This window comes from Dama dama, chromosome 23 (genome assembly GCF_033118175.1).
Source record: "Dama dama isolate Ldn47 chromosome 23, ASM3311817v1, whole genome shotgun sequence".
NCBI classification, from domain to species: domain Eukaryota; kingdom Metazoa; phylum Chordata; class Mammalia; order Artiodactyla; family Cervidae; genus Dama; species Dama dama.
Genome location: NC_083703.1, coordinates 17240258 through 17253108, shown reverse-complemented (window position 1 = coordinate 17253108; position 12851 = coordinate 17240258). Strand labels below are relative to the sequence as shown.

The window sequence follows — 12851 nt, the reverse complement described above, 5'->3', positions numbered from 1 at the left end:
ATAATCACTATGTCCAATGGGAAGGATGATTGTTCTAGCAAGAGGTTTGGACTAGCCAATATCAGATAACAAAATGTAAGAATGGACTGTCTCAGAATCAGTGAAACCGGACAAGGAATAAAAATCTCATGTCTAAATTATCTAAATTATGGAAGCATTTGGGATCACAGGTCCAAGAGTGAAAATTCAGTCTTTTAAGAAAAAGACAAGATTGTAAAACAAACACAAGATTATAAAAAAGGGGGGGGGCTAATTGTGCTAACAGCATGGTATATTTTTTATCATGGTTGGGATGATTAAAGATAATATATTATCTATAAAGCTAATGCTTCATAAAGTATGTAATGATTTTATTTATATTTTTAATGCTAACATTTCTAAGCACTTTTAAAACAGGACATAACCATGGCTGACTGGAAATTTTAATTAGAAGCCAAGATGGAAAGAGGAGGAAAGTCGCCCTTTCAACCCGATGGCCTGACTATCTGGGGTCCTTGGAGTGAAAGAGCGAACAGCCAAGGTCATGCTAAGGCCATTCCCAGGCAGTGCCTGCGTCGCGCAGAGTAACCAGCAGCATTACCCAGGGAGAGCACTTCTCTTTCTGGCTAGGACACTGGACTTCCCATTTCCAAAGACTGGTTTCATAACGATCCACAGCATGGTGACCCAGGGTGGTACAACTGCATGACAGATGGTGGAGCATCTCCGATGTGGAGAAATCTCCTTGGGTGCAAATAAAAAGGCAAGTCAGACTTCCAGGCAGGAAAATTACCTATGTATCCGTGGGAATTATGAGTTGCGAGACCTCCTAAACTTGGCTTTTTCAGTCAACCTCTAATATGGGCTGGAGGGATTCAAACAGAAGCCAGGAAACCCTAGGTTTACAGTTTATGGCAAATTTCTATGGCAAATTTCCAAGAGCCCATTCTCCTTTAGTTTAGAGCCTGTTTTCTTTATTCTTTTGACACTTTAACTCCAGAAATACAGATCTACAGAGGACAAGATGACTGGGGACCAGCTGATGTTCCAGACAGAGGAGAAGACGACAAAATGGTGAGAAGCAGCCTTAGGTTAATTTCATTTCTTCTTTGATCCTGGCCCGGTCTCTGCGTGTCCTCTGGATCTCTCTCCTGCCCCTTCTTCCTCTTTTTTCCCTCCAGAGAGGTAAGGATCAAAATGTACCCAGGACAGACTATTATCTGCCAGGGTAGACATGGCCCTTCTGACATAAATAATGGAAATTCAGGCTGAGGTAGACAAGTATAGCCCAATCTCTGGGCATGGAGTATGGGGTTATTTAAAAGGATTCCTTCTCACTATGATTTCATCAAGGCTCACTTAACATTTCTCTCTCATTTATCTCAATCAGTTCCTTGGGTGTGGTCTACGTAAACTACAATAATTTAAGACACTCCATTTCAAAAGACTGAATTGTTAATTAAAAAGAAAAACATAAAACCATATGCTAAAACTGATGAATCTACCTCTCCCAAGGACGTGATAAAGGTTCCTGCAGGCTTGAATATAAAGCCTCTGACTGCATCTCATATTTATCCTGCAGGGCCTCGGTCAGACAACAATGAACGGATGTCGTGATACATTACACAGAGATTTCTGTTAATATAAAGTTAATTCAGAGTGAAAGCACCCTTCCCGTGGGCCACTGGGGCAGCACTACCTAACTGGGACTGTCCCAGACAATCTAGGGCAGCCTGCCATCCTCGTTTGAAAGAAATTCAGGGCAGAAATCCTATCCCCATGTCCATTAAAAATGTAAAACTGGTTCATCTTCCTGCGTTCTGAATTCTTTCTCAATTACCGATTTTGAGAGGAAAGCGTTGAAATAAACTGGCTCCAAGGGAAGTTTCTGAGAATCTTTGGGAAAGAAAGCAAAGGCAAGGAAGATGAAAACGAGCCTTCCTGCTCCCACCCCAGACCCTCGATATTCTTCATCAAATAACAAGGTCGAAGGTGCTCTTCACAAGCCTTGCACATTCTGAGGAAGAATTAAGGTTCTAAGATGATCAACTCCCTTTGGACTCTACCAGCCGCATCCCACTGCTTTGTCCTCCCACTGAATATATACAACGGCTTGGAGGTAGGCATTAACACTCCTGAAAAGGTACAGAGATTGAGGCTGGTTCTCTAGACTAGTCCATGATAATAAACACCAGTTTGAAGTCCCATGGCTCCAGGGCCTGCTCTCATTCGAGCCCAGAAAGAATATTCTAGACTCCAGGCTGTCTCTCCAGATTCTGAAATAAAGACAATTAGCTTTGGTGCTTTCCACCCTTCTCTTCCTCCTCTTCAACTCCCCTGTTCATTCCTTGACATCTCGTTCTCCAGGACAACTTTTCCATCATATTGAACTGGGAAGAGAGGAGGATGAATGTAGATTTTATGAATGAATTCCTGAAGACTGAAGTAAGGGCATTAAGAAGGAAAAAAGCGACTCATATTCTATCACCTAAGATCAGGGGCGGGAAAAGACAAGGATGAAATCACCCAAAGCGAGCCCTGGAACCTCTCCAATTGCAGCCTGAACAACCAGGAGATGAAAGGGCAAAAGCTGCTCTTTTGAAGCTTAAAGGTAATCCCCCTTCCCTGAAGAGCTGTGAATGTGACTTTTATTCCACCCACCCCTGGACTCGCAGTGATGGAAGGGCTGCAGCTGCATGGTGGTTACGCCATGGCCCCCTGAGCACATTTCAAGAAAAAAGGAAGTTCTGTTTTTCAGGCCTCTGGCACGGAGCACTAGTCAACGCAAGCCACTTCCCCTTCCTAGTTCTCTTTTAGCTGAGAAGCCAAAGAGAGACAGTAAAAATGCGATGGGCGAGGCACTGGTCAGGGCCAAGGGTCTGCCTCTGCCTCCCCATCTCAAACATCAAATGACTATTGTGGTCACTCAGCACAGGATCTGAAGCGTTCCTTCCAGTAAAATCAGAATAATAATACCTAACTGGTGGAGCTCAGAGAAACACAACTTAGTATTCATTAGAGAGTAGGTTTTTCCAGGGTGCTGGGATCCTGGGGTATAATTTTGATTAAAATGGAAACCACAAGAGTGATGGTCCAAGGCACACAAATTTATGCCCCACTTACAGGTTCTGAGTTGGGTGTCACTGGACACCATCCCCACAACCTGCCGCCCCCTCCACTGTATGTCACTCACCACCTCCACCCCCCAGCTCTTCCTTCTCCCAGACCAGAGCTACCCTCTGTTTTCACCAGCTTCCCCACCTGAGATGTCAGTGACTATCCTAATGCAACAAGGACCCTTCCTGACCTCCAGCCGCATCTCTCCGGCTCACTCACTGATGGACAGAGAACCACAACTGCCAGGGCCCGCTGTAAGCAGACGCAACCTGAGGGTGACTGCATTCTCCTCCAAGCTCAATAATCCCCTTATTCTTTCCCCTACCGGACTTTCCAAAGCAGTCATTTTACACCTTTTCTTCTTAAGTCTTTGATTCCATCCGGACATCTCAGAAACGTACTACCTCTTGAGAAGTCCAAGGGCATGTGCACCGAGCCTCATCTCCCTCCACTAGACCAAAATTTGCTCCGGTGTTACTTCATCCCAAAAGCCCCACTGTCTCGACTGAAGCATCTCTCCACCTGCTGACACGTGCTCTTCAGCCACTCCTTGCGTCCCTTCCAGGACCCTCAGCCCCATCTACCTTGCACTAACTTTTTTCATTCTATCTTCTTACCTTTGGCTCAAAAAAAAAAAAAAAAAAAAAAAAAGAAGTGCTGCATCTGAGCTTTCTTTCCTTTCATTCTCTGACTCCCAGAAAAGGTAGTCTCCACTCACAGACCCACATGGAAACCTACACGATCCCTCTCCCAACCTCCCCCATCCTTCTGAAATGCTCCCAGGTCCTCCAATCACCAAACACGATCACTTTCCTTGGCCCACATTCTGCTCGACTCTTCTAAGCCACCTCAGACTCGATGTGATCAAGACTAAACTGACCACCTGGCTCCCTGTCAGCACCCACCTGCTGACTCCTTCCCCAGTCAGGCCACAACCTCCCAACTGTGACTGCCCCGAAAGAGTTCTCAAGTCCACTTCCTCCCACATGATCACATCACTTGCTTTCTCCCTCTCCGTTGCCATGACAGTGTCCTGTCCAGGCTCCACAGGCTCCCTGACAGAGGCCACCAGGGTCCTGGCCACTCTCCCTGTTGCTGAAATACCTTCCCAGTCCCTTGGCTAAGAAATAAAATGCACATATTTTAGCTTGAGATATAAGCTCTATAGGAACTGACCCCAGCCTTCATTTCTAAGCCTCCTCATCATCCCCTCTTCCTTCATTTTCTATATTTCACATTTTCTCTGAACTCTGGGAGAATGCACAATTCCCAGAACCCGACCTGCATGTTCTCCTTTCCATGCCAGAATCAGGCCAATCCATCTACCTGTATGTTCAATATTGTCTTTATTTGTTTGTTCAGCCACTAAGTTGTGTCTGACTCTTTGCGACCCCATGGACTACAGCACACCAGGCCTCCTTGTCCTTTGTCATCTCCTGGAGTTTGCTCAAATTCATGTCCATTGAATTGGTGATGTCTTTACTTACTCAAATCTTATTATTTTTTTTTCAAGACTTGGTAAAGATGCCATTTTGTCCTATTTCCTTAGCTGCAAGTTATTCATGGCTCCTCTGAATCCCTACAATTCAAATATGCTCATTTCTTTCTTGTTTATCCTTATCTCACATTCTCTTACATCACAGCGACCTGTATATTTATTTGCCTCACTGTCCCCATTAGATCTCACGGACAGTGATGATACTAATAACTGTCATAACAACCAGCACCGTAGTGAGCTCCTACCACAGTCCAGTTCTGTGCAAAGCACGTGATTTCTCCATCTCAGCAACCCACTGAGGACTGTCTCCATTTTCAGCTGAGATTAACTAACGTGCTCAAGGCCAGCACGTAGTAAGTGATGGAACTAGAAACTGAATTGAGGTCTGCTGAGGTCAAAAGCCATGCTCTTAACTACTATATAGTATTCCTCACTATCTTTACTCGGCCAATAACTGCTCAACAAAGCACGCTCTTCCTAGGACCTCAGAGGTGCGATGGTTTACTGAGCCAGGTTCCTCAGAATTGCTGAGGCTGCTCAATGAACACATACATTTATGTGAGAGAAGAAACAGTTTAGGTTCCCTTAAAGGATATTTTCAAAAATAGAGAAAAGTTTTTATGCCTCCAAGATTAAATAGCAAATCACATACAAAATGAGAGGAAAAGCCTAATTTACCTGTATTAGGTAAATGCCTGATTCTGTCTCCTTCCTTGGAACCACTGATGTCCGTAATGCAATGCATCAAGGCCACCCTAAAAGCCTTCAATAATTTAAACCATGTTTAGAGAGAGCCTCCAAATATCTAATTTCTGAAGCTCCGACATCAGCCCCAGGGAAGCAGGACAATTTTACTATGTTAATAGAGTCAGAACCAGTGTAAATGTGGGCTCATTGTTTTACCTACGAACACAAAGGTAACGTATGACACACTTGGGTCTCTGTTTAAGGAAAAGTGGTGATGGTTGATCTCTATGCGTAAGCAGCTAAGGGCTGTAATCCTCCAAGAGGAATGTCATTATACAGCTCAAATCCCATCACAACAAACACTGTTACAACAGAGATGTCTGTATAACAAAAACCCTTCCAAGCTTTGGCTGACAGCCCATGTACTTCAAGCAATATTTGATGTGAGACCTAGAGTTCACAGTACTGGGAACTGACCTATATTTGCAAAGGTAAGACCTGAATGATTTCAGCTGTGACTTCTATCCCATGATGCCACGAGTTGCAGTGATGTATAATCTCAACCCAGGAGTACAAAAATTAAGGACAAAGACAGAAGTAAAATCAACCCTGTTCTTGAAGGGCAAAATTCCTGCCTTTCACTTGGGGTACCCTTAGAGAAAGGACCTCTGACCCAATCCTTAAATAAAGCAGACCAAGGGCTTCCCCAGTGGCTCAAGCAGTGAAGAATCTGCCTGCAAAGCAGGAGACCTGGGTTTGATCTCTGGGTCAGGAATATACCCTGGAGAAGGGAATGGCTACCCACTCCAGTATTCTTGCCTGGGAAATCCCATGGACAGAGGAGCCTGGCAGGCTATAGTCCATGGGGTTCCAAAGAGTCGGACATGACTGAGAGGCTAACACACTTTCCCTTTCAAGGCTGGATGCGGCCTCATCTCATTGAGAAGTGAGATGGAGTGGCCCGTGAAGACAGATGAAATGGGCTCAAATTTCTACTCTGATGCTTACTAAACTAGGCTACATCTCTTAGTTTTTTGTGATCCTCATTTTTCTCATCTGTAAAATGTGACTAGGACCATCTGCTTTCAGGATTCCAGTAAGAATTAAATGAGATAACTATATAAAGCTCTTGGAGAAGGAAATGGCAATGCACTCCATCATTCTTGCCTGGACTTCCATGGATAGAGGAACCTGGTGGGCTACAGTCCATGGGGTCACAAACAGTCAATCATGACTGAGTGACTCACACACACACACAGACAAAGCTCCTAACATAGAGCCTGGTACACAGCATGGGCTGAAAGAAAGTCAGTCCCCTTACCAAGTCTCCCTTTCTCTCCAAGACTGTGGGTTGATGCAAACTATTTTAATGAAGTTAGTTATAAGACTGAGTGAATGAAGTTAAAATATAAAGTCACAATTATAGCCTGACAAAGATACTGCTCAGAGGAACACGGGGGAAAAGAGAGCAAAGAGTGTAAGAACTAGGCCAGGCACAGACATTTACTTGACTTAGAGAAAGGTCTTCTTGGCTAAACTAGGACACGTGTATTCAAAAGCTAAAATGCATGTAACCAGGTGTTGTAACAATAAAGCTTTGATCATTGTGTCAGAAGTCATTTTGAAAAATGCTGAATAAACTAAAATTTGCAGGCACATTTTCCTAGTCAAGGATGAACTGTGGTTACTGACTCCTAAGCACCTAAACTCCTAAGTTTACTGCCTACAGCCTAGTTTTCTGTGGGGGCTATTCTAGAAGGTGGGAGGGTTCTTCTTAGCTAAGTCCTCAGCTTCAGCCCATTCATTATACTGTCTTTGGATACTGTAAAAATATTAAAACACATTCTAGTTTTCTTCATTTGGGAAATACGTCAGTAAAGAGTTTAGAAATATGATCAGTATTAGAGACATGCCCTATTTGTGATATTTTAATCCTTTTGACTTTGAGATACCTAATTTATATTTTTCAAATTATGGGACAATCAAGTATGTGGTGACAAAATTCTTATGCACATTCTTTTGAAAACACTCTTGGTGTTATGTGACAGTTTTTAAGATAGAAAAGTGATCTAGGGGTTTTACTTTGGTTACTGATGCAAAGAGCCGACTCACTGGAAAAGACCCTGATGCTGGGAAAGATTGAAGGCAGGAGGTGAAGGGGACAAAAGAAGACAAGATGGTTGGATGTCATCACCCACTCAATGGATATGAGTTTGAGCAATCTCTGGGAGATGGTGATGCTGGGAAGCCTGGCATGCTGCAGTCCACGGGGTCACAAAGAGTCAGACAAGACTGAGCGACTGAATAGCAACAAGAAGGGGTTTCAAAGTTTCTCGAATGTTTCCAAAAAGTCCTGTCAGACCTCAGCAACTGGAGGGAAAGAGATGGCCCAACGTTTCTCGGAGTCAGAACGTCAGAGTTCCAACAATGACTTAGTAGCCCTTTGCTTTGACAGTAAGCAAGAAGCTCAGAGATGAGAATGGGCTGACAAGTTCATGTGTTCAACTAAAGTGTGTGCTCAAGCCATACACTGAGCTTACAGGAGCTCTTATAAGAGGAAGCAGGGAAAAAAGGTACCAAGCCGGACAGAAGTACCGAGGTGCAGGGAGACAGCAACTGTGAGACTCACCAAGAGATAGAGGAGCCCTGGGTGGGAAGACCAAGAGATCCAGAAGAGAGAAACAATTATCGAAGCGGGGTGAAAACATGGACAGAGAACAGATGGTAGCAGCAGAGGAGATATTGTAAATTCCTTTCTACACAGAGCTCACAATGGGTAACTCCAATATCCAGAAGCTTCCACCTGGACAGACGTTTCCAGCCTGTTTTAAGAAGGGTGCCTCCCTCCCCATCACCCTCACCTTAAAATGGAGGCAGTGACAGCCTCTAGATTGCACACGTGAATCTTACCACTGCTAAGGGCGTAAACCACAAGCATTTCTGAAGGTGCGCTAACTATTTCAGGCCACTAGGGTGCTACTTCCCTCCCCAAAGGCACACTTCATTTAATGATCTCCATCTAGACCCCAAGAATTAATGTCCCTCCTAGAAGTGTACCCTTTATTCCTTACGCCAGTGCTTACTGCTGTTTATAGGGTACTCCAAGATCCCCAAAGGCTACAGAAAAGTGAAATGCAATTGTAATTACATGGACAGTAACAGAAAAGTGTGTGTGTGTGTGTGGGGGGGGGGTGGTTAGAAAGCGCTCCTGAAATGCAAGGCTAAGAAACACTATTCCTCTGGGAGGCCAGCCACTCTGCCCAGAAGAGCCTGCGCTGCCTAGAAAGTGGCCTCAGGGAGGAATCACGCGCCTGGAGAGAGGCGCGGCCGCCCCCTGCTCCTCCCTCCCTGCATCCCAGGCCAGCTGGTCCACCTGTCCGGGAGGCAGGCGGGGGCGCTGGGAGGAGCCCCATTGGCCACGGGGCACAGGGGCAGCGGGGCGGGTCTTTCTCACCCTCCTCCCTTCCCGTGAATGACCAGGACCCCCACCCCAACCCCCGCAGGCCTGGACTGCACGCCCCTGACCCCGCGCGCGCGCCCTGCTGCCGGTACCTTTACTCTGGGGAGGGTTCTGACTCCGGTCCCGGAGGACGTTGATCTGGTAGACGGCTCCGTAAGGCTCAAAAAGTTCTTTCAGCTCCTTTTCTGACCAGGACCGGGGGATCTGTCCGACAAACATCTTAATGGCATCTGGGTCTGGTTGGTCTGAGTGATCCAAAGCGCCGTTCATCTTGTTGGCTGTGCCGTTACTGTCAAAAAGGGAAGCGGGAGCCAGAGTTAGGGCTGCAGAGCGAGGGACAGGAAGACAAAAAATCGGGGTGGGCTGGGGGCGGGGAGGCGGAAGGAGGAGGAAGAGGAGCACTGGGCAAAGTGCCTAATGAGTCGTGGAAATGTGATGAACTACAGCAAAGCACAGGCACCATTAGGTTGCTCCTCGGCGGCCGCGGCGCGGGCGCTCACTGCAGGCTGCTGTTCGGCACCGCCGCCCGAGCCTGGGGCAGCGCCCCGCCGGCTGTCACCCGGGGCGTGGACATCTTGAAACCCGGCTCGGGAGGCAGCTGCAAGTTAAGTGCAGGTCTCGCTCCGCGAGGCTGCCATCAACGCATCCGCAGCGTTATCAGTCCCACACTGGCTCTCATGTGCAAAGAAAGGCAAGGTTGGATTTCTGCTGCCTTTCCCACCCCCCACCCCCCACCCCTTTTGGGAGGTTTTTGGAAGACAGGAGAGAGGTGGTAATAATAAAGTCACATGAAAAGAGAATGAAACACTTGGCAGTCCGTCAGATGACTAATGCAAGATGCTGGTGATGAATTTGCAGAGCGTGCGAGGCATCCATGTGTGCATCAAATTAGTACGTTGTTGCTGCTCAGAAGAGAAAGTGCTCCAGCAATGCGGCTGGGTGCACCCGATTGGCTGCCCACGCTGGAGAAAAGGGCCCTGGCGGGGGGGGGGGGGGGGGGGGGGGGGGGGGGGGGGCTCCTGTTTAAAAAGCACATTGTTTATGGGACCGGGGCACAAAGGCTTTAATTCAGAGAGGCAAAGGCGATCTCAGAATTGCCTGCTTTGTGATAGGAGGGGGGAAAAAAAAGCAGTCCCAGAAAGTTGAGTTCCCGCTAAAGGACACTGAATATTTCAAATCTTTCACACTCCATAAATTGCTCTCTGTATATCTGACATCCAGATGTTGCACTTGAGTTCTAAACAATCACACGTTTGGGAGAGAAAAGAGGAAAGTCTGCCTTTCCTTCTCTCAGCTTCAATAAATATTTGGGGCCGATACAAAGAGCAAAGACCATAAGCTTTTACATATCAATCTTCCTTAGTGCTGTTTTCCAAAACCCTCATTTGAAAGAGAGAATGCTTATTTAGAACCTGCAAGTCTAGTCACCAACACGTAAGAGGATGATGAAGGCATTCATATTTTACTTGGATCCCCCCACCATTTAAGCTGCAGTAAATAATAAAGCAAAGCCACATACTCTTTTCACCTCCCCCCACCCCCACCCCCTCAATGCTCCCTAAAGCCACCTACTCTGCCAATGACAAGGCTGAATGCCCTGAGCAGCATTGATTTGCAGTACTAATCCTCAGTCTGTGAAAACATATAAAATGCACTTAAATTCAGCAAACATAGAACTTACAGAGCCATGTTCATGACTGCCCCCCAACCCCAGCCCCTAGCCCAGGAGGCAGAAAGGTCAAGAAATGGCCACATGGACTAAAGCTTCACTGAAAATGGTCTCTTCACTGTAGCCTAGGGTAAGAGTGAGAAGGTTTTCAAAGATCTTAAGTAGGTTTCTTTATTTCAGTTAAAAAACCCTCAGAGCACCTTAAATTTGCTGCAAAACTAGGCTAGTCCTGAGCCCTTGGGGGAGAAAAAAAAGACACTGATGGCTAACAAACAACTGCAGTAAAACTTATGGAAAGGAGAAATTCTGAATTCAATTTAATCCAGAGAGGAACATGATGGTAAATACTCTTCAACTAGGTCCTGGCTTCAATTTCTATTTCTCCTTATCCCCCAGTTTGCCACTCTATTTTTTTTTTTTTTTTTAATCCTTGAGATAAACAATCAGACTAACTTGAAAGCACTTTCAGAGCTTTCTCCAATCAACCTTATTGTTATAAAAAAAATGTTCTACTGAATACAATATTGAGCACAAAACCTTCCTTCAACAATTTAGGTGTAATGTAACACTTGTTTATATTAGAGCTGGAGCGTTTATCTTCTTCCCATGCACCTCGACTGCTTTTCAAATTGCCCTCTGGGAATTCAATAAACACTTTTAACCCCACAGGGCTGACTCTGGCAAGGAGGAGGTGGCAGAGCCCCACGCAGAACAGAATGTAGTGCTCACAGCTCGTTGAGAGCTGAAGAGTGTGGCAAGACTTATTTCTGGGACAGGAAGGGCCTGTGGTTACCGCTGTTGACAATCAGCTAGAATGAAAAGAGGAAGGCGTTGCCACACGTCCCAGCTAACAGAGAACGGAAGTTCAGAAAATGGGGCTCTGCACCTCCTGTGAACAGAGTTAACGCAACAGACAGATCAGGTGGCAGCACACTGGTCCCCATACCTCAACTTAGAATTCTAGAGCAAGCGTTCTTTCATGGGTCTCCAAACGAGGGGCCATTTCTACTTTCTCAAAAGAAGTACACACTCCCTGGGGTGCATAGGGAGGGACACTGTGAAGGGGGGCTTACGCTTCATCTTTTGGTCTTTATGTTGGTGAGTGTGTATTTAAAATCCCTTCCCCTCAGTCATCCTTCACAGATGCCTTTAGACCTCTTGTATCCTGATGCAGGCGGGACTTGGCACTTGGGGTCTGAATCCTGGCACTATCATTTCCTAACTGTGCCGCTCTGGGCCTCAGACTCTTCATCTGTAAGATGGGAACAACAGACTTCACCTCTGTTGAGTCATGTGCTAACTACAGGATGTGGGCCCAAGTTAAAAGTGTCTCATAGGTGTCAGCTGTTGCCACTGTTAATCTTTTCTGCGCACCTGTGATGCATTAGAAATGAGTGATCACTACAAGTCTACTACTTTTCAATCCAAAGTTTTTCATACTGTGGACTCAAACACAACTCATATTCTAAGTAATAATAATAGGCATCTTTCAGTGAGCAATTCTAGGCCAGAGACCATGCTAGGTGCTTTACATGTATTATCTAATCCTTTTACCATTTCTATGAGAAATTTTTCAGATGCTGATATCTAAGAAATAATTTCCTTTTCTAACATTACCAGATTATACATTGTAGAAGTAGAATTTGAACATAGGTCCAATGGGCTCCAAAGCAGAGAGTATTTTAAAACCATCATGTGGCCAAGTATTGTATAAGGTCTGTTTTGGGCTGTGAGTGAACAGCTTGTGGAAAATCTATGAGAAGACAAAGCCAAGCACTAACAAACACATAAACACATCTTTCCTCTTTTGGTGTCTGAGAATCAGGGTGCAAAGCATGGAACTTAAGATTATATTAAGACTATATTATAACCCATACTTTCTCCATAATCATACAAAGCGTCTCCAAGTCCGGAGACTGCCTCCCTTTCTATTCCCACAGGATCCCATGAATGAGCACCTCTCCTCCATACCTGAATCCTTCCCAACTACCTACCCATTTTGCAAACAAATGTTCCAAAGGTCTGCATCAAATGCTAAGAGCATGACTATCCATTAACTAAGTCCAACTATGTCTAGCTGTTACACAAACTCACAGCAAAGGCACATCTTCTTGATCGAAGCATCAGTGGTCCTATCCCATCGATGACCCCTGTGTTGCTGAATCCCATGCCCTGGATCCTGATGGTATGTTATCAGGAGCGTGGGTAACTTAGTTCTAACACACGAGTTCCTCCTTCTTTGGACTTCTAACTTTCTTCCCGGCTGATATTTATCTCTATAGGAGACTTACTGACTTCTTTTGTCCTCATGGGGCTATAAGTGCTGATACTTCTAAGGAAGCCAGAAATCATGTGTGCAACAGTTAAACCTTTTGGGGTACTTGCCAGAGGCCACAGGGAAATCAATTCGATCTATAAAGAAGGGTAATTATGGGAACAGA

The 12851-nt window shown here is 45.5% G+C and overlaps 1 protein-coding gene across 11 annotated transcripts in view; it reads right to left on the bottom strand.

Annotated features, from left to right (window-relative positions):
• Nucleotides 1-12851, bottom strand: part of CELF2 (CUGBP Elav-like family member 2) — a 550854-nt gene that overhangs the window by 154931 nt on the left and 383072 nt on the right. For 10 of the 11 annotated variants that reach the window (XM_061126053.1, XM_061126051.1, XM_061126049.1 and 7 more), the window contains one exon: nucleotides 8834-9030. In XM_061126053.1, the coding sequence (XP_060982036.1) occupies nucleotides 8834-9030 (197 nt within the window). Of the gene's footprint in view, nucleotides 1-8833; nucleotides 9031-9201; nucleotides 9440-12851 lie in introns of those variants that run through there. The other variant, XM_061126058.1, reaches the window with a different exon arrangement.